Source organism: Colletotrichum fructicola, assembly GCF_000319635.2.
Source record: "Colletotrichum fructicola Nara gc5 chromosome Unknown KSG_Nara_v1_contig01, whole genome shotgun sequence".
NCBI lineage: Eukaryota > Fungi > Ascomycota > Sordariomycetes > Glomerellales > Glomerellaceae > Colletotrichum > Colletotrichum fructicola.
Window position 1 is genome coordinate 1736566 of NW_027094051.1, and position 21195 is coordinate 1757760.

Consider the following 21195-nt stretch of genomic DNA (forward strand, 5'->3'; position numbering starts at 1 on the left):
GGCGAAGGAACACCTGGAGACCGACGAATTGCTGCGCAACATCGCTGAAGGGGTGCCCCGTTTGGAAAATCTGGGAGCCACAGCGGCTCTGGACCACCGCTGCGACCCCACTGCAACTGCGGGGATGGCAGCTCAGTGGTCCCCCAGCCCGCTGTGCGCTCACCGGCAGACGCCCTAAATGCTCGGAGGTGGCCGGTCGAGGGCGCTGCAGCCAGTCACAAGCAGTGCGTGGATCGGGGGCGAGCTGGGAGCGCAAGCTCTTCGCTGCTCTCGGACCTCTCAGAGGCCAATGGAGCCAATGAGGCGGGGTCTCAGCAAGGTGTGTGCTGGGTCCTGGATGCGCTAAAAGCAGCTTAGCCTTTGGAAGGGCCTAGGGGCGCTGGGTTGTTCCAGTCTCCCACTGACATCACCGAAAGCAACAGATGCATCGCCTTTTATCTCCAATTCCCATTCGATCGGCAGACTTTTCTCCTGGTGCAAGTCACCACCACCAACCGGCCAGTCAGCCAACGAAGGACGGCGCAAATTTTACTACTCTTCCTGCTCGTCCGCTGTGCCTTACATGTTATCGTTCCATCCTTCCCGTCCCTTGCCAATCGGTCGACCTCACGCATCCTTCGACAGCTTGGCTCCACTGACACGTATCTCTGCTCGCCTCGCTGTCTACCAAGGTCCAAAACATCCTTGCAGAGCCTCCGAGACGACATCGTCGTTATCTCCGTCCGGCCTGCTGCTCTCCCATTGAGCTGTATTCCCAGCTCGCTCCACAGAAAACGCAAACACGGCTGAAGCCCACCCCCCATCGACCGCAGTTCCAGTCCGCAGCTCTGAGTCTTTCGTCTCCTTCACGTGGAATCAAGCCCCGTCGCCACCAAATTCCCCCAGGCAGTCGGCCCACGGTACACGCCTAGCCTGCGTCTACTCGACGCCGACCCACGGCACCACCGCATCGCGTACATAAGTGTTGCAAGGAGACGGTGTGACATATTACTCCTCCCGCTGCCAACATGTCTGGCAACCCGTTCCAGCCCCTAGCTGCGCATCTCCAAACACCAACACCCCGGAGACAGTCCAATGCGCTAGGGTCAAGCTCGACAGCACCACCACCGCCCCCCGTCACCCCGTCTGGCAATGCGAACGGTAATGACCAGAACGGACAGCATCAGCCTCGTCGGCGAAAGAATCACCGTGGCGGAGCCAAGAAGAAGCGCAATCGGCGCAAGTCCTTCGCTGTCTTACCGGAGGAGTCCCACGACGAAGCTCCGGCACCCTCCAACGACCGCGACGAGTTCTACCTCCATCGCTCTAATCTGAGCAATACTAGCATTGAGAGCGAGGCACTCCTGGATCACCGGTAAGCTGGCAAATTTACTACATTTTTGTTTCGAGGGTTGAAACATACTGACACCAACTTCAAGAGACCAGCAATCACTCCGGACCCGGCGGCCATCGATCATGACGCCCGGCGGTGGGTTTCCCTCGGCCACGCCGCAGACGAGCAGCCGATTGCGAAACTCCTACATTGGTGACAGCGCCGAGGAAGGTGAACAGTCGTGGGATGAGGGTGCTCCTCTCTTGTCCAAGTCAATTCAGCGTACCGCAACAGCTCCGATCTTCCCTAGCTACGGCTCCAGCGATCCTCGTCAACGCGTCAGTCGTCGCGGATCCAGTCGGTCCTCACGAACGAAGCTTGCACCGTCGTTCCCGAATGAGAGCTATAATGTTAATTACCCTCCCTCGATGCCCGGGTCGCCTCAGTTCAGGCCATCTGATCCGTTGAACTTGAGCTTTGGGGATGTCATGATCCACGATGACGAGATCAACATTCAAGTGTCTCCGCGCGGCGGCAGCCGTAGGGACAGTGGGTGCTCGCATTCCGACCATGAACCTCGCATGGATTCATCGCCTGATCTGGCGCGGAGAAACACGATCGCCTTGACTGCGCAGGAAGATGTTTGTTTCCCGAGTGGGATATCCGAGATCGGAGAGGAGGAAATGCACTCATCCCAGGACCCCGAAGCGAAGCCCCGCCCGAGACGACGTCGCCGCCGCTGGCCTGATTTGGCAATGCTCGAGGAATGGAGCCGATTTGAGAAGGAAGGACGTTCGGATGAACGGCGGGTCAAGCGCATCACTGAGCCGCAGCTCATCAATGGACGTCTACGTCCAGTCACCAGGGAGTGGTACCGCGCCGAGGAAGAGTCGCCATACCGATTCACATATTTCAACGAAGAGTTCCAGAGCACAATCCACAGCCAGACAATTTCGGAACTTGTGCAACCAGGTGGAAACTTCCAAGAGCTCTTCATCCCTGATCCCCGCATCCTTTCCGATGATGAGAGCGAGGACAGCGACGAGGAAGGCGATACGGTACCTCTGTCTCATGTGAACACCCATCACTCACAGAGTGTTCACAATGGTGAATCCAGAGCACCTACGCGACAGCCGTCGCTGGCTAACACCCAGCCCATTCATGGTGTCGCCTCTCCAGAGAAGACTTCAGGTGGCAGCTCACGAGCTGGCTCTGTTCACCGTACTCCAACAGGCGTTAGGTCACCAGTCGTGGGCAACCAAACAACTCAAACGCCAGAGTTGCTGGTCAAGACGCCGAGGTACGGCGAGCGACCTGTCTGGTGGCTGGATGTTCTCAGCCCGACTGAGGCGGAGATGAAGGTGCTGTCCAAGGCGTTCGGTATCCATCCGCTTACTGCCGAAGATATCATGGTCCAGGAGGCGCGAGAGAAGGTGGAATTGTTTCGTCACTACTACTTCGTCAACTACCGATCTTTCGATCAGGATCAGAACAGTGAAGACTACCTGGAGCCCGTCAACATGTACGTCATCGTGTTCCGTGAGGGTGTCATTAGCTTCCACTTCTCCATGACGCCGCACCCTGCCAACGTGCGCCGGAGAATTCGCCAGCTGAAGGACTACCTGATTGTTAACTCTGATTGGATATCGTACGCCATCATCGACGATATCACCGACGTTTTCGTCCCCTTGATTCAGAATATCGAGGATGAGGTTGACGACATTGATGATGCTATTCTGAGGCTGCACTCTCATTCCGATGACTCGAAGAGTCAATGCGACGAAAAGGCAAGCAGCACAGGAACAACCATAGGATCAGAGGGAGACATGCTTCGACGTGTGGGTGACTGCCGCAAGCGTGTCATGAGTCTTTACCGTCTGCTCGGCAACAAGGCAGACGTTATCAAGGGCTTTGCGAAGCGCTGCAACGAGCGTTGGGAGGTCGCCCCGAGGTCTGACATTGGACTGTATCTGGGCGATATTCAGGATCATATTGTGACGATGACGTCCAACCTCAGTCACTATGAGAAGTAAGCTTAAAACACATCAGCCTTGAGAAATTAAGCTAACCACACAACTCTTTAGGATCCTCGCTCGGTCTCACGGCAACTACCTTGCCCAGATTAACATCCGCATGAACGAACGACAGGAGCAGACCGCCGACGTTCTCGGTAAGCTCACAGTATTGGGTACCATTGTGTTGCCCATGAATATCATCACCGGTCTGTGGGGTATGAACGTGTGGGTTCCAGGCCAAGAATACGAGGGCGACCTCAAATGGTTTTGGGCAATCACCGCTGGCCTGTTGGCATTCGGACTGGCCTGTTACATGATTGCGAAGCGGGTTTACAATATTGTATAAAGGGGAGAGCTCACGCGTTGTTGGATTTGGTGCTAGAGTTGGAGTTTGGGCGGGCCAAAAGCATACGATGCCTTAGTCTAGATTGGTGCATTCACGGATGGTAAACGGAACATGTGCTTGTACACCAGTCTTTCGATCATATTATAATGTAAAATTTCGGTGTTGACTTGAAACGGGTTTTCCGTCCGGGTTACCTCGCAAAATTGACTGCTTGCCACTACGGCAATATATCAAAGAACGCCCTATTGGTGCCTCGCACCTGAGGTATGTATGCACATGCTGCGCCTTGAAGGCCTGTGATCGCCTTGGTCGTTCCACTTTACTATTTTCTATACCCAGCTATACTCCTGTTTGAACAACTAGTGGTATTGACAAGGGATTGAGGATGAGGAATGGGCTTGAGGCTTGGCGAGTAGCGGCGTCTTAAGTATGTGGCTAAGATAAGCTTGTCCGTGGCTGAAGACCTTGTGAAGCTATCTCTATATAGCGTGAGTTACGTGGGCGAGGCTATCGACCTTGCTAGTAACGAAGCTATCGTTAACGAGCGCTATGATAGATAGTATATACGTCTAGCCTAGATACTTTCGCTTTGCGAGTTAGGGTCGGCGCGGGTAGTTATTCCGGACCCTTAAGTATGTATACTGCGAAGCTATTAGACTGGGCACTGACTGAGGTGCTTTTACTGCTTTTTCCCCTACTGTGAAGACCCTTACTAGGTGGGCTCGAAACTTCCTCAACATACCCAGCTAGCTATGCGCAACCGAGCCTATGCTAAGGCCAAGTCTTGAAGTCTTTCCGTCTTTTGACGAGGACAGGTGGTCGGTCCAATGAACTGGAGCATGGATGACACAGGGCAATGGGGGTCAGGTGCCATGCACGCAGAGCAACGAATCATGCGGTGAAGCATCATCGACTTTCGTTTCAGTGCATCATTGCCTCACTCTCAAGTCGACACCAAGCAAAGAACTACGGACTCAAGCAACGATTAGCGTCGAGGCTGCAGTGCCCTTCATGCCCTCAGTCTATGGGTGATAGTGCGAGACCGACAGTGCTGGCTACTGACTCTGATTCGCTCTGGGAATTGAAGGGGTTGGGCTATTCATGCGGTGGTGGTAACATAGAACCATATTACCACCAGTAACGCCTGCAGCTTCCCCTTGTCTACAGCGTTCTAGTACATACAGCTTGTGGTGTCACGACTCACGTATCTAATTTGATTGGTCGAACGTCTCAATCATTCACATCTCACCGCTGTGCAGTATGTACAGTTCCTTCTAACGGGCCAATGCGAATTGCAGGACGAGACCACCCAACTGCATGCCCGGAAGACGTCAAAGACGACAATCCTCTGGCAGGTCCAACTGGTACGCCGCACTCAATCGTAGAAAATAGTTACCATGGCGACGGCCGGCCCTCCATGTCAACAAAGCCCATCACGGGAAAGCCTGGTCTGGTCCCCACATATAACGCCCTCCAACCAACCAGGCTTTGCCTTCACATTACTTTTCTGGCCTTATCCCAGGTTTCTCCAGCAGCAAATATTCCTGCAGAGTATTCTCAAAACTCGATCTGCCGAGGGTGAGGGATCCAGACTTGTGCGTGAGTGCGATTACATCGTCGAGGCTTTTGCTCTCTGAAGTGTAATATACTCACACCTTTCAATTCAGGAAGTCTCCGGATCAATCTGCGTCCTACAAAATCATGGCCACTGGGGCTAATGCCATGGACGCTCGTCAGGGTTGGTCCCAGCCATTGACTGGCAGAGACGCCACCCACGACACTCTCTCATCGGCATTGGAACAGAACGATGCCGAAATCAGCACACGCTGGCGCGATGATGGCAATAATGCCCCTAGCAGGGGTCAGGCTAAACGGCAATCAGAGAGGCGCAACAGAGGCAACGATAGGGAGCTTCATCTCGCCTGTCCATTTTACAAATCGGACAGGGGCAAATACCAAGACTGCCTCAAACTTCAGCTCAAAAGAATCAAGGATGTAAAACAGCATCTCAACAGGAAGCACATGCAGCCGCCTTATTGCCCTAGCTGTGGCTTAGAATTCGACACCCAGGAACGGCAAATGAAGCATTCTAGGGTTCAACTATGCCAGATACGGGATTACCCACGACCTGATGGCATCAACCATGACCAGAAAGAGACACTCTCTGCAAGGGCCGACCGAAACATGAGTTGAGTGATCAATGGTTCGCCATGTGGGATGTGGTCTTCAAGGGAAAGCCACGTCCATCCTCGGCTTACGTTGAAGACCCCATGCGTGAAGCAATCACAGGCATGAGGGAACTTTGGGACCAGAAGGGCCTCGAGATTGTAGCAGAGACCATGAGAAGGCATCAAAGGTCGCTTGCTTCTATGACTTACGATGACTCTAATTCGATTTCGCCGAATCCGTCGGTCATGATGGACGCGATGGACAACCTTCTCGGTCGATTCTTTCGGGTCTACTCTATGGAAGACTCAGACACCCACGAAGATCAAGAGACACCACCTCTGGAAGGGCCGGACAACCCGTGGGAAATTTCCTCGGCACGACCACTCGTGAATGCACAGATACCGGAGGCTCAAATTCCAGCAGAGTCTCACCCATTCATTTCACTCCCAGTGACTTCAGCGCATTATGAACACAGTGAGCATATTGGCAGCATTGGTGATTTCACTATCGGTCAAAGAAATGCTGCCCAAAAGGTGGACGTGGGAACTTCGGGATGCTGGGAAGATCTTTTCGACTCGTCAGACATTGGAGGGTGGACAGATGAAACGATCGATACATCTTTCTGATAGAACAAGAATGTCATAGGCTCCAAGGGAAAAGATTTTGCATCTTAGATAAAATAAAGACCTAAGAGGTCAACGAAGTGGCCACTTGCCAAACACTACTCAATAACCCAGGCTGCCTAGCACTCCCGAATACCAATAGAAGCATTTGTAACGCAATTTCTCGTGCTTGGTCATCCAATAATCCTGCGCAAGAGTGCTCATTTCCAGTTGGATCGCTGTCGCAACGCCAGGGATCGTTTGAAGAACATGTTGCGAACGACACTACAGTCTCTTGAGAAACTTGCGGGGTCTTTGGGCTTTCGTTGGGTGTATCATCCTATGATGGAGCTAATATACACTTGCTGCATGTCAAGCTATACAAATGCGTTTGAAAATATTCATACGCTCCTTGCCCTCGCATATTTCCCCGACAGAGAAATATGGCAGTCAAAAAGGTGCGCCCACAGGCGGCAAACTGTAACAAAAAAGGCAGAAGAGAAGAAGGACGCTTTTGGAGCGACTCAATATCCTGTATTACCAAGCCTCCCTAGATTATCGGCGTCCGAGAGCTTGCAGTTCAGTTTCAGGTTCCGTATGAACGCCCAGACTCTGTTGAGGCATTCCAAGACGGTCTGGTATCGACGCAGACAGGTCGCCTGGTCTCCGCAAACAGCGTCTCGAATCCGATACTGCCCACATGCAGGGAAATAGAGGGAACGGATATACTCGTGGCAAGGAGCACTTGATTTCCATGTTCGGAAACAACATGCCTTTCCTCAAGACGTCGCAATGCGCATCCCGGACCAGTGGATATTCATGCCAACTGATGATGACAGAGGTGTAGCGCATCGTTGCTTGAGGACACGAGAAGCTGGCGGACCGAGACTAGTCTGTGCTCTATTCGCATTTGATATATCGATCGACTGTAATGTTCCGTCTTTACCAAGCCACCCAAACTCCAATTTTGATGCACAGCGTGTGAGAAATGTCGACAAATATAGCTACATACATCCCCGTCTACAACCCCTTACAGATCCTTCGAGCGCATCTTCTTAAGACGCAGGCCACCCTCGAAAACACCACGGTCAACGGCGGCAGCGACGGTGAGGGTACCACCGATAATGGCGCAGAGACCGGTCAAGAAACCAGTGAAGGTCTTGGCGCGCTCTTCGCGGTTAATGACCTTCATGGGGGAGATGTCCTGAGGAACGTTAGTCATGGATGCTTGAATAGGGGTAAATTGGAACTTACGTAGGAGAAGAAGACACCCGGAATACCACCACGAGAGTGAAGGCGCTCCTGATGTCCCTCGGCAGAGTCATCACCGCCAGCCAAGCTGCGCTTGTGGCTCGTCACGGAGTACTGGTGAGTCTCGACACTGCCGTCGCTGAGGTGGCCAAGGAGACCGAGACCAGAGCTCTCCTCGTCCTGAATAGAGGCACTCTTCTGCCAGTTGAGGGCGAGGTACGATGTGGGGACAATCTTGACAAAGTACATGAAGTTGTAGTTGGGGTCGTTGGTCTCCTGGTGGGTGCTGTCGAGGGGGTTGCCGTGATGGTTAGTCCAGGCGTAGGCGCGCTTCGTCATCTTCTTGGTGATGGTGTCGGGCAGCTGGGGACCGAAGCGGAGGGTGTGGATGACGTGGGTGAAGTCGTGCTGGGCATCGTCGGGAGTCTCCCAGTAGTTCTTGAGGTCGTGGACGTGCATGTTTCCGTTGCTGAAGGACCGGCCAGGAGCCAAGTGGAAGTTTCCAACAACCTTGTTCACGCGGAGGCCACCCTCAATGCGGCAGCCCTCCCTGCGCTGCTCCTCCAGCTTCTCGGCGTAGTGCTCGCGCGTGCACTGCTCGACGTTCTCTCCCTTACCGAACGCCCAAGAGGCCTGCGCGTACGCTTCTCTGACTTCCTCGCAAGTGTTACAGCAGCCGGCCTTCTGCGCGTTAGGCGGCGCCGGGGCACCGTAACAGGGGCCGCAGTAGTTGGGATCCAGGTGCTCGGCAGCCTCGTCGCTGGAGTGGCTTTTGGGTTGTGTCAGTCTTGCGATTCGGGCCGTTGCCTTTGTTCAGGGGCAATGGGCAACTTACAGACTCAAGGCCTTGACGTCGATGACGCCGCCTCCCTCCTTCTGAGGGCGGAGACGGACCTTGTTGACGCCGTGCATTACACCGTGCTGCTGCTCTCCGGAAACATCCATAACATCGAGGGTAAGAAGTTCGCAGGGCATCTTGGGGAAGGTGATGTTGAGATGGATCTCCATGCGCTCGCCTGTACCATTGCGCATTAGCTTGGACTGCCACACAGCACAAGATGAAGAGACTCATTCAAGTCCGTACCTCTTCCCTGGTCGACGATGAGCTCGGGGTGAATCTCTATCCTCCGGTAGTCGACCCATTCTCCCCAAGCCAACCAAAGGACGACAATTAGCGACACAATGGTGACAATTCCGCCGGACGTAGTTCGAACGCGCGCCTCGTCCACCGTCTTGGTGAAGGCGTCAAGCCTCGTAAATCTCGACTTGGCCGGCATGGTGGAAGTTTGGAGGCGGGATGTTGGTGTCGATCTTTATCACAAGTTGCGAACAGCCTCGTGGGCCTTGCGAAGCAGGGAATAAGCAAGTCTCGCGGGTATTTTGCGACGGATTGCGCCAAGGAAAAGGAAAGGAGTGTCGGCTTCTTTGAGAAAAAGGTGATGTCAAGAAGTGAAGAACCCCGCTTGAACCATGAGAAGAGAACGGAATTCAATCGGCTCGCACCAAGGCTGTTGCTGCGGCTGTCATGGGAAGAAAGGCAGTTGGTCGAGACGAAAGGCTCTGGGCGCAAGTCGTAGAGGCCACCTTCACTTATTTTCTGGCCACGCAGTCCCTCACGGTCCCAATTGCGCTAGCAGCGCGGGTTCAGGGGTCTCGCACGGGGGCAGAGTGGGGCCAGCTCCAGCGTTCCTGGGTAAATGTCGGCCGACGTCCAATGGAAGATGCCGTGCGGGTTTGGAAGCAATCCAGAACGAAAGAAGACAGAGGTCCCGCGGGATGGCCCGTGCTCAAGCTGCGCGGCCCCACTGTAAAATCCCAGCCTGGCAACCAAGGCTGATGCGCTTGTCGGATCAAGAATCAACTTCAACAAGAAACCCTTCAAGAAAGTCGCGTCACGACCCCGAATCTAACCCGAGTCACGCGTCAACAGACAACGAGCCCCCCACAATTTAGGAAACTGCGCGTGAAATCTACGAAGCACCGCCATCGACGCTTTGCAGCGCCTGACGAGCGAGTCACAAGGTTCACTATCGTCGACCCAGTCTACATCGACTTCCCGAATCGGCGGCAAGATGTCGAAGCCACCTTCCAGAGTTGTTTTTGTGGGCAACATCCCCTACGGTGGGTTATATATCTTCAACGGAAAAGCCTGCGCTGAACATTTCGATAGGGTTGTCCGAGGAGCAGATCAGTGACATCTTCAGTAGCGCTGGCAAGGTGCTCAACTTCCGCCTAGTCTACGACCGCGAGACTGGCCGACCCAAGGGCTTCGGCTTCGCAGAGTACCCGGACAATGGTAATATGGTTGCGCACACGATGGAATTCAAGGGCTAACCGATGTTTCAGACTCGGCTGCGTCTGCGGTCCGTAACCTGAACGACTATGAGATTATGGGAAGGAAATTGAGAGTCGACTTCTCCAATGAGGGAGGCAGTGACGACAACAACGATGCTCATGTCCATGTATGTTTGGAAACGGGTGGCAGGACTTGGAAAGAGACACAGGCTGACATTTGGAACAGGGCCGAGATGGCGGTAACGCCTCACACCCGTCAAACGGCTACAACCCAGCAGCCCCCCCAGCACCATCAGGCAACCTTCCCCCTCTGCCGGCCGGCAAGGAGCTCCCGCCCAACGTCACAGCAACGGACGCCATCTCCCGTACACTCAACACTCTCCCTCCGTCTCAGCTTTTGGACATCCTCACCCAAATGAAGGCCTTGGCCTCTAGCGATCCTGCTCGCGCGACGGAACTCCTCCAGCAAGCTCCTCAGCTGGCCTACGCCGTCTTCCAGGCTCTCCTCCTCATGGGTCTCGTATCTCCGGAGGCAATCCACTCCGTTCTTGAGCCCGGTGGTGCGCCCGCTGCGCCCCCGGCTCAGGCCGCGCCGATGGGCTACCCACCTCAGCCCGCCCCCGGCTTCCCTCCGGTTCCGGTGCCGGGCGCCAACAACACGCCTCCGGTTGCCGGTACGCCGTACGCGCCGCCCCCGCAGCAGGCAGCTTATGGTGCTCCGCCTCCGCCGCCGGCCGCTGCGGCGGCATTGGGTCAGGATCCTGAGGCGTTGATGCGACAGGTCCTGGAGCTGCCAATGGAGACAATCAACATGTTGCCCGAAGCAGAGAGACAGCAGATTTTGGCTCTGCGGGCACAGTTCGGTGGGCAGAGACGATGAGCCACATACAGACGAAGCCAAGCTTCCGGGTGCGCTGTAATAGGTGGTGCCGAGGATCACGAGAACGTTCAACCGGGCTTAGAGAACCATTCGGCTGCCAGCCGCCGCATCAGCTATCGACGAACCAACGCTGTTCTAAAAACAACACATATGTGGCCACGTCTTCTGGAGACGTGACCTTACCGACATGGCGACAACGGACCATGGTAATTACCAACCTATTAGACATGGGAGTCTAAAGAGAGACTTTCACTACGCAGAAGCTTCGTGTCTAGGCCTCCGGAGGGGTTCACGCAAGAAGCTATTCTTACACTTCTTGGTGCTACTGAGGGGCGACAGATGAGGGGTACGATGGAGGGGCAGCGACACGAGCTCTACCTGCACACAATGACGCAACTCTTCCCAACAGCCCCGAGCGTGCTTCGGTCAAACAGACCGCTTTCAGAAACGTCACGATAACCTCACCGGGCAACCAGAATTCTAAGCCTCGGCAGGACCTTATCCCGGGCTTGTGGGGAAGTCGGAAGGTGGCGTTGACGATGGATGGCGTATTTTCGGAGCTGCGCCTCCAGGAACGGGGCCTGTGTGGGAGGCGGGGCCGACGGAAAGAAAGTCTTTGTCGACGAGTCGCCGGGATCACGAGGACGGCAGGCAGTCTAAATATACCACAATTGCTACTCAGATACTCGGGGAATTGATTTTTCATATCGGCTGAACAGGCTTTGAGAGTGAAGCATACGTGATGTGTGGCGTTGGTGAAGATAAGGTTGGTTGGCGATGTTGCGTTGTTCAACGTCTGTGTGATGTCGTTCGTCTCTTGCTCCCCACTGCTGCGGCTGCGGCTGCGTCGGCTACCTTACCGCGGCCCGGCCTACTAAGCGGCAAGCTTTTTGCCTTCGCCGCGAAGGGATGTTGGTTGAGGCAACAAAAGGGCCATTTTTAGAATCATCTTGAATCTTGTTCAACTGGCATCCTGCGACGAACAACGGTGCCAGGACTCCGTCTAAAACGGGGACTTTGGCTAAGCTCTCTCTCTTCCTTCCTGCCAGGCAACAGAAGCCGGGGAGGTTGTGGCGATGCGGCAATGCCTATCTGACACTGACAAGCCAACTCTAATCGTGAGCAAGTGCCCTACAAGGCGGCCGTTGGGAGGGGCCCCACGCGCGGTGTGTCCGGTGCGGTGATGCTGAATGGGGGGGATCTTGATTGGGGGTCGGTGCTTTTTGTCTCGGGTTCTGGAGCAGAATGCAATGGCTATGCTTTACCTCTCTATCTGCTGGAAACATCAAAAACCTGCACAGAAGGATTGGATGCCGGGAATGTTGGTCGAAGAGTTGGTCGGTTTCTTGGTTGGGCTTGTTATGCGCTCGTTGGTTGCTACGGCCCCCCGCCAGGCAGAATGGGGTGGCTGAATCGCTGCAGCAATGCTGTTTGTTGCCGCAGCGTGTAAGTCTTGGTAGCAAACTGCCCTGCGACGGCCGAATTTCATGCTGCCAAGACTGAGACTCCTAGTGCGATGCCTTGTTGTTGCAGTGATAAGGACATGGCAGCAAGTATGCGGCTAGTCAGCGTGCGGCACGGCATTTGCATGCTGGGGCGGCTCGATGGAAGTGCGAGATCAGACGGGTTGGACCCAATGTAAAGGCGATCGGACGAGATGCGGGTTGGTTGGTTGGGAACGCATCCAGGGCTGATGAGGTTGTCGTGCGCCGCAGCGCCAGCTTCCATTCCTTCAGCCACCAACTTTACGGTCCAATTGAACATTCTGGAAGGGCCTTTGCCACCTGCATCGTATCCAACGTACTACGGCGGTAGGCTTCGCGAGAGAAGACCGCGTTTCCCTCGTATCGAAAAGACTCCCCAATTAATGTGGTACCCTGCTGCCCTCTGGGTGGTCCCATTCGTGCATCCGAGTCTGCACGAAACAGCCACATGTCTCACTGACACAAGAAGCCCAGTTGGAGAGTAACGCCGTTCCTGAATCTCGCACTCTTTTTTGCAGGCAGGTGATTGTGGGGAGGGCAGAAAGGAAGCAATTGGCGAAGCAAAAGCGAAGCAGAAAAAAAACAAACCAAAGAAATGGGGACAATTGTGCCAACGGTTGGACGTCAGTGGGCAGAAACTGTGCATTGCTGTGGCACCTGCGAAATTTCGGGTTTTACACGTGCCACCCCATCGAATGTCAATGCATCGGCGGTACGAATAGCAACGGCAGCAGCAGCATCCACACAGGGACCGAATAACTAGAATGGGTGAGTGCCCGCGTCCTGCCATTGGCTGTGGTATCGTAGACTTGCAAAATGCGTTCATCTGAGAGAGTCCTGCAGCGAACGAATGAAGGCTGGATGAACGCCTAGGTGGGAGGGATGATGGCAGCGGGCTGAAACGATCTGACATTTTGATGCGAAACTTGCTGTCCATCTTCTACCCTTTAAGCCTAGTTACATCTAATTTGTAGAGGTTTATGCTATACTATGAAAATTCTATTTATACTTTAATAGATACTTATTATATACTATAATATTATTTATAATAACTAGGAAAGCTTTAATCTAGGTTTATAAGAATATTATTAATAACTTTAATAGTTTATAGATAACTTATTATATAAAATTATATAAGAGGAAAAATATAACTTTTCTTCTACTTGTTAACTATCCTTAATAAAATTAACTTATTATAATTCAACTTATTAGATATTTATTACTAAATTAATAAATTGAAAAGTAAAATAGAAAGTTAATTTTATTACTTTCATAAAAAAGTATAAATAAGAGTTTTAAAATAATATTAATAATATAAGTTCTAATACTAAGTCTTTAGATAAATTTAAAGATAAATATTACTATTAAATATTTATTTACTAAATCACTACATACTTCTCTAAATTTAGTAATGTTAAAAATATTAATATTTATAAAAAAAATTAAAAAAAATCTCTATAAAAAGCTTAGATATAATAAAAAGATTAAAAAGGTTCAAAATAAGTTTAATAAACTAAATAAATTTAAAGAATATAAAAATGAAGTAATTATAGCGATTACTATAATCCTCCTTAATTATTAAAGCTAAGAGAAGTAAAGGGGGAAAGGAAGGGAGAAGGGAAGGTAGTTATAAGGGTAGCCTACGTACTAGTAGAGTTTCTAAAAAGTACACTTTAATACACTATGTTACTTCACAGTGAACGAAACTTGCTGTCCACTTGCGGGATGCTTGTGTGAGTGACGTCGGGGAGCTCAAATAAAGGGATTGAAGGGACCACAACGACTGCAGACAGGCGGGCCCATTGAGAGGGCATCGTCGGCCGTGGAACGGCCAGCCTTGCACAGGTTCCGTTCCTTACAGCCAGCCGTTTGGTAAAGTTGGGGTTTTGGATGGGCGGGCTAAGTGCTGATCTTGGAAAACAAAAGAGGCATTTGCGATTCTAGTGCCGTTGACGCGTCCCTCCAGGATCGACGTAGGAATCGTGGTGTTGTTAATTTCCCCAGCCGAGGGGAAGGTTGAATTTTGCAATCTTGCGACCTTGGACGGCAAGGTCACTTGCTTGAAAAGAGATTTCCGTTTCCCGGTTCTAGTCTCTATTTTCTCGCGTGTATACCATGGCACATGGCATGTAGCCTCCGTCACCCTCATTAGCCTGGACCTCTGTTGGATCCCGGGGAAACAAAAGAAGGGTCCCGGAAATATTGAACTGCTGCAACGTCGCACGAATAAGGTTGTGTTGCTATGATCCATTCCCATATGGCCGTTCAAATACGTAGCAGAGAGAAAGCAGAAGGTGGCAATATGCCCGAGGCAATAGACATCCTCAATCGGATACTGGCCGGCAGCTGAAAGCACAGAATGGGCGGAAAGCAATTCAAAAGAAGGTTTCTGTGATGATATTTCGTGCTGCCGATGGGGGCAGCCAATGAAACGCGGGGATGACTACCCAATTCAGGGGCAGTCATGCTGCAAGAGCGGGAAGCGAAATCATTAGAGCCCGCTCGAAGTGGAGGCAAGGAGGGGAGAAGAAGCATGTGGGTGATGTGATATTGAATTGGGGGAGAAAAAAAAAGAGAGAATCCAATCGCTTGCATCGCGGATATGAGAGTCAGAGGCGAGACGGCTGTCCGTGTGAGGCCATCGTCATGTGCGACTTGAATTTTTTCTTTCTTTCCTGGCTCCGTATTCTCTTTTGATTGTTTACATTGTTAAATTGGTCTGGACCGTCGTCCGTGGCATGTAGCTCCGTTTTGTTTTGGTATTGTTCCGTTGTTCATGGAGACGAGATGCCGGCGACAGGCAACGGTGGTCGGCCGACGGGGGGAGACGTTGACGTTCCACGTTCCAAAGGTGGCCCTTCCCCGTCGACAATAACCGACGACGATCAAGACGACACATCGCCATGTCTCGAGGTTGAATCGAATGGCTCCGTAGGCTCCGTAGCGGCTCCGTAATTCTGGGGCAGGCTGCAGAAAACGGTTTGGCGGGCAGGGAAAACCGTCGCGGACACGAATGATGAAGGGTCTCTCGCTGGACTTTTGGGAGTGACGGCGCAAATCATCGCTGGGAGCGCGAGCCTGAGCCTGGACCTCCTGGACGCCAGGATGAGAGAGGAGCTGAGGATCTACATAGCTCACTGGCCGTGACTCCTCAGCAACCGGGGCGGAATATTTGTGCATAATGGCGACTGTCTTTGCTTGTGTTGCACCAGGTGCTGATCGCTCGATGGCCGGTCCAGATTTCTGGCGCAGCGTGTTCTAGGCTGCTTTCTCGCCCCGTGTTAGTGCCGTTGTCTTGTTGCTAAAGTTAGGTCTTTTGGCCATCCGCTAAGGATTTGGGTGTGCTGGGGAAAGCGGGAAGCATTGGACCTCACTCAGGTACGGGCAGGCACAGCACAGGCACAGGCCCAGGGGCCTTACTAAGGTCGGTGAGGTGAGGTAGGCATGGCGTCAAGGACGACAAGGCAGAGGAACCAGAAGACGTAGAGACCAGAAATGATATCAAGACATTTCTGAGACGGGCAATGATGAACATTGCATTTGGGGCCGACGAGGAGGCAGCTGCAGCCTGCGTTCCTTCGTTTTTTCCTTCCTTCTCTAGGTACTTTACGGCAGCGCTCAGGGCAAATCAGTGTCCGGGGCGAATAAAGGAAGGAAGCGGGACAGGAGACGGCCAAGACCGAACTGCCACTGGAAGACGGCCGAGAGAAGGCCTGCCTGCTGGTTGAGGGAGCCAACTTTCGCTGTTTGGGATCCGGTCAGGTGTTTTGGATGTTGGTTGGCAATTCAGACGGGAAAAGAGCAGCAATCCTCTGGCTCCTTTGAGGCAGAACACTCATCAGTAAGGTAACTAACTCTCTGCGACCCGACTGCTGCGACAGACAGGATCCCGCTCATCATACACAGGTGCGAAGAGTGACGCTCTGCATCCGGTCCAAGAGTGATGCGAGTTTCCCTCCCTACCTACCTAGATACCTACCGTCAGCTCGTGTCAAAGAGCCGGGCCACCCGACGTGCTTCATACCCACCGCATCTTACATCACCACTCGCCGCGGTGGTGTTGAGGCACGGATGGCGATCGTTCGAATCGCAAGCTAGGCATCTCAACCTGAAGTTGACCGGTCTGCAGCCCATGCCCATGCCACCCATACCTCACAGCCAGGAATATGGCCAACAACCAACAGCCAACTCGGACCTGACGGGCGACTCGTGTTGAAGGCCGAGCATTGGATGACCTGATTGCCACCGACCAGAAAAGGCCAAGCCACATAGCTCATGTGGTGGTGTGGGCGACGACGGTCCAGACGACAAACGGATTGTGGCTCCGTACCAAAAGTCTAGACGGTGTTTTAGCACCCGGCCACGGTGCTGCTACGGGCGACGCATTGGCATTGATGAACAAGGAATTGGAGACGCGCCGTTTCCACTGCGAAGGGGTTCACGCTTCAGACCAGCCAGCCCAGGGTCGATGATGGGACGGGAAAAGAAGGCGAAGACGAAGAAGAAAAAAAAAGGGGAAATTGGGGCTTGATGTTAGTGCATCGTGTCGCCATGCAATGCCTGCACCCCGGATTGCATACACATTTTAGCACCGTCTGGTCTGTTTTCTCTCTCTCTCTCTCTCTCTCTCTCTCTCTCTCTCTCTCTCTCTCTTCGCCTGCCCTTTCCCTGAATGGCTTGGGTTAGCTTCCGTTTCGCAGACTGCCCACACCTGCATTGTGTTCACTGGCCTCGCAGGATGAACTGTTGCGGACCTGCAGCTGGCGCCCTGCTGTGCTCCATGGGCGTTATTGGAGAATGTCCCGTCTGCTCGTAATAACAGATTCTGGGCCCCCATCTCCGTCCCCTTCCCTCCCCCTCTCCACTGGATGATGCCCTGGACCTGAATGCAGTGACGGTTCAGTCTGAGTCTGCAAGGGAACCACACCCCCAGCAACCCCCTGCTTTTGTAGCCGCATGGGGTCCTGGACGACGTCGTGACTACATGTCGTGCTAACCTGGAACTCATCCCTTGTGGTCTAGCGCTGTTGTGTGCTGTGTTGTGTTCTGTCAAATCTGTACGGGAGGTGCCCGTGCTAAGGTCCCCTTTAGCGTGCGGTAGTGCTAAGCCCAACGCAGTCTGTTCGCTCCGTCTCCACGATTGGACCACTCCCAAATCGACCTGCTGACAAGTCAGTCGCTGCAACCTCCTGCACCTTCCTGCACCTCCTGCTGCTGGTTTGCCTTCACCTACACGGCGGTACGTACCTTTTGGTTCTATTTTGCTACCTCCCCCGGGCTGAGGAGGAGGTCGTTTCCCAGGCCAGGTCCCTCTACCGTAGTACGGCCCCCCCAGGCCCCTACCTCACCTCTCTGCGACCTGGTTCTCTCTCAAAGGTACCTCCCCAGTTACCACTAAAACGGTGCGTGTCCGTACCTACCTTACCGTTCGCACCTTCGTCCGCCTCCTCGTATCCGATTCTCTGGGGGAGACAGAGATCGCTTCCATCTCTTTTGATCCTCACCTTCTCTTTTCCTTCCTTTTCCTTTCCTTTTCGACCTTTTCCCCCCTCCCTCGTGCCCGTGTGCCCCAAATCTGCCTTTAGCGACAGATCAATGCCAGGCTTCGTCGAGAAATCGTCCCGCTCCTTCCCGGCGTGAGACCTCACACACCACCAACACGAAAAAAAGTCAAAGTTGGCTCAAAACTGGCTTTGCCGTCCAAGGAACGATTTCCCTCCTTCAGAGCATCCCATTGTCTGTTTCCCTTGAAACGTCCAAACGACCACCTTCCATTCGAACGCTCTTTTCGTCCCGACTTCCCACCCGCACTTGCACTTGGCTGCTGCGCCTTCCTCCTCCGCAGCCCACCACGCAGCCAGCACCGACGGACAAGCCCAGACGGGATCAATCAAACTGCAGGAAACTAAAAACGCACACGCGCCCTTTCACTAGCGGCCTGCCTATCCTGCTTCCGTTCTGGCCTCTCTGCCTTTTACATCTGCGTCTGCCTCTAAACAAGGTATTCATCCTGTTTACTTCCGCAGCTTCAAGTCGACGACGACATTCGTTACCTGATCTTCGAATCCGACTTCCTCTGCGCGTCGATCATCACCGCTGTACCAAACTTCAACCTTCCCGGCCCGCCACTGCGACCTTTGGCCTGACCTCATCGTTCATGCGCCGCCCGTAGCATTCCCGTCAGCCACACCACCATCTGGCCAACGACCTGTTATTCGACCTCCATGCCGGAATCCTCTTCCAGTCTAGACTGACGCCATACTCGATCCTTCCCCCGAGACAAGACTTGCACCGCCAGGATTCCAACCACCAACCTCTCCCAGCGAACCCCCCGATCTGGCGTCGACTTCCTCAAATCAATCCACCACCAGCTGTGTAGCAACCACATCGCCTTGCATGGCGTCTTCAGAGCAGGAAGCGACGCATACGCGACCGACCATGTCGCCTCAACGCCCCAACTTCATCGACCTTCGGGCGCCATCCAGTATGTCGAACGTATCGAGACCGCTGCGATCCCCCAGACTTCACGTTGCAGGTGAGGCGCCTCCCGAATTGTCGCCTCTCGATGCCTTCGCCCTCCAGAGTCGCCTTTTGGCGAGGCAGCTCCAAGCTGCGGCCAACGGCGACGGACGACGAATGAGCCGACTCCCGCCTTTGACGACCGAGAGCCCTCTGGTTGTCCAAGGCCGATCTGACTACTTCCGCTCCATGTCCAACGACTCTGGCTCCGATGAAGTGGCGCTTCCCGAGCTTCAGAACCCTGGGTTTGGCATGAGAACCGAGATGGAGGACGCTTTCCCCTCAGAGAAGGACCGCCCGAGATCAGTGCATCCACGAATGAGCCGAATCCCGCCTACTCCCGACGAGAACGTTCCCCTTCCTCCCCAGCCTCAGCTTGACACGATGCGTGGACGTCCTATGGAATCTGTAGGAGAGGACCACGATGAGACAACCTTCGGCGCCAGGAGAGAACAGTCACCAGCGCCTATGGAGCACCCGATCAGCGACTCCCTCCTTCATGCCTCACCACCAGCAGTACCTATGCGTTCTCCAGCACGCTCCCGCGATAACTCACTTGGGACATCTCCTGAGAAGTCAAAGGCTCATTCTTTCGATGGTCCCGGTTTGGCCCCCCCAAGACCCAACTTCATTGCGCGATCAGCCAGCTCCATGTCCTCGCCTCTCGACAACGCTACCGACGACACCTCAATGAGCAACTCCATTCAGTCTCTTCCTCCACGCAAGCTGTCGAGTGGCAGCGCTTTCGCATCGGCCGCGTCCCCGAACCTTAACCCTGGACCTTTCCAACGTTCCCCATCCGTCAGCTCGGAAGCTTCTATGCCACTGCCGCGACCTTCTTTCAACTTCTCAAGGCCGATGAGTCGCGCAGGCACTCCAGGACTGGAAACACCAACGCGCCAAGCCTCATCAGACAGCCAGCCATCCTTTGTATTTGCAAATGACGATTCAGCCAACACTCCTGTCAGCATGAACAGTGAAGGTTTCCCGGATCCCATGCATGACGACGGAAAGGCGGCCCCCTCATACATTTATTCTAAGTATTCACTTCCTAGAGGCAAGATGATTCAACGGTCGGTTCCTCTCGATCCTCACCCACAGGCCTCTTTCCAGTGGGAACAGCCCATGACTCAGCCCAGCAACGTCTCGACGATCGCTCATGGAGCGCCCCCCTCACCTCCGACACGGCCGTCCAGCTCTGCGGAGGTAGGTGCTCCTGGCGATCTCAACTTGACGAAGAATGGCATGAACCGTGGTGGCCCTGCGCCGCAGCCGTCCCCCAACCCGAGCCGCCCATCTACCGAGAGCCGACCATCAGAAGATGACCCGAGAGGCCGCGCTCTCACATCTCCTGTCCACGATGCCGCCCGTGGTCAGACTGCCATATCTATGGCAACCACCGATTCCAGCAGTACTATTAAGGGCGCTCGATCTCTGGCTTCGGGTGCACCTACCACTTCGGAAATGACAGCCGAAGAGCACCTGGCCAAGGGTATCGAGTGCCACGAGAATGGCTCCGTCAAGGAGTCTACTTACCACCTTCGCCATGCTGCCAAGGGCGGAAACGCTACTGGCATGCTTCTATATGCGCTGGCTTGCCGCCACGGCTGGGGTATGCGGCCCAACCAGCGTGAGGGTGTTGAGTGGTTGAGAAAGGCAGCTGAGGGTGCCAGTGTTGAAATTGCCGATGATGAAGACCACGTCAAGGAGGGCAAGTTTGTGGATGCCACAGAGAGGAGGACGCGTAAGGCACAATTCGCACTCAGCATCTATGAGCTCGGTGTGAGCCATATGAATGGATGGGGTATTGAGCAGGATAAGGCTCTTGCCCTGCGTTGCTTTGAGATCGCTGGATGTAAGTTGCCAAAGAATTTCATCTCTAAGACCTCTCACTGACAGAACACTAGCTTGGGGTGATGTTGATGCATTGGCTGAGGCAGGATTCTGCTACGCCCAAGGCATCGGATGCAAGAAGAACCTTAAGAAAGCTGCTGGTTTCTACAGACAAGCTGAAGCCAAGGGAATGAACATGGTCGGCAACAGCTGGTACGTATTGCCTCACAATGAAAGCACCCAGGAAGCCGCAGTGCTGACATGAAACCTCGCAGGATCCACAAGTCAAAGTACAATGACGATGACAGCAACGGAAAGAAGTCCCGCAGCAAGTCCAGGACGCGCACCATGTTTGGCATCAAGACTGGCTAGCTACGAGTCTTTTAGGAGTTCTTTCTGCGCGCGCATGGCTTCTGGCGGCATTTCATGGATCATGACCACTGCATCACCACATCACCTTCATACCCCGCATCTTCGGAGTTTTGGGAA

General features: G+C 53.6%; 5 protein-coding genes across 5 annotated transcripts; 4 read left to right on the forward strand and 1 right to left on the reverse strand.

Moving 5' to 3' along the window:
• Window positions 1-1007: 1007 nt before the first annotated feature.
• CGGC5_v000506 (putative metal ion transporter) lies at window positions 1008-3673 on the forward strand (the record flags this gene model as incomplete). The annotated part of the gene is made up of 3 exons (XM_032032386.1): window positions 1008-1354; window positions 1419-3341; window positions 3397-3673. 3 exons carry the CDS (start codon window positions 1008-1010, stop codon window positions 3671-3673), a joined length of 2547 nt encoding a protein of 848 aa, XP_031888403.1.
• A 1397-nt stretch (window positions 3674-5070) lies between these two features.
• Window positions 5071-5866, forward strand: CGGC5_v000507 (uncharacterized protein; the record flags this gene model as incomplete). Its single annotated transcript, XM_066150682.1, has 3 exons — window positions 5071-5272; window positions 5341-5411; window positions 5477-5866. The coding sequence occupies 3 exons, from the start codon at window positions 5071-5073 to the stop codon at window positions 5864-5866; spliced, it is 663 nt and encodes a 220-aa protein (XP_066009666.1).
• Window positions 5867-7474: 1608 nt separating this feature from the next.
• Window positions 7475-8972, reverse strand: CGGC5_v000508 (Uncharacterized protein; the record flags this gene model as incomplete). Its single annotated transcript, XM_032032384.1, has 4 exons — window positions 7475-7648; window positions 7699-8464; window positions 8531-8711; window positions 8780-8972. 4 exons carry the CDS (start codon window positions 8970-8972, stop codon window positions 7475-7477), a joined length of 1314 nt encoding a protein of 437 aa, XP_031888401.1.
• Window positions 8973-9767: 795 nt separating this feature from the next.
• Cstf2 (Cleavage stimulation factor subunit 2) lies at window positions 9768-10870 on the forward strand (the record flags this gene model as incomplete). Its single annotated transcript, XM_032032383.1, has 4 exons — window positions 9768-9816; window positions 9866-9991; window positions 10042-10157; window positions 10217-10870. The coding sequence occupies 4 exons, from the start codon at window positions 9768-9770 to the stop codon at window positions 10868-10870; spliced, it is 945 nt and encodes a 314-aa protein (XP_031888408.1).
• A 7922-nt stretch (window positions 10871-18792) lies between these two features.
• On the forward strand, window positions 18793-21078 carry DSF2-1 (Protein DSF2; the record flags this gene model as incomplete). Its single annotated transcript, XM_032032381.1, has 4 exons — window positions 18793-18838; window positions 18890-20728; window positions 20781-20919; window positions 20982-21078. The coding sequence occupies 4 exons, from the start codon at window positions 18793-18795 to the stop codon at window positions 21076-21078; spliced, it is 2121 nt and encodes a 706-aa protein (XP_031888406.1).
• Between the last annotated feature and the right edge of the window lie 117 nt (window positions 21079-21195).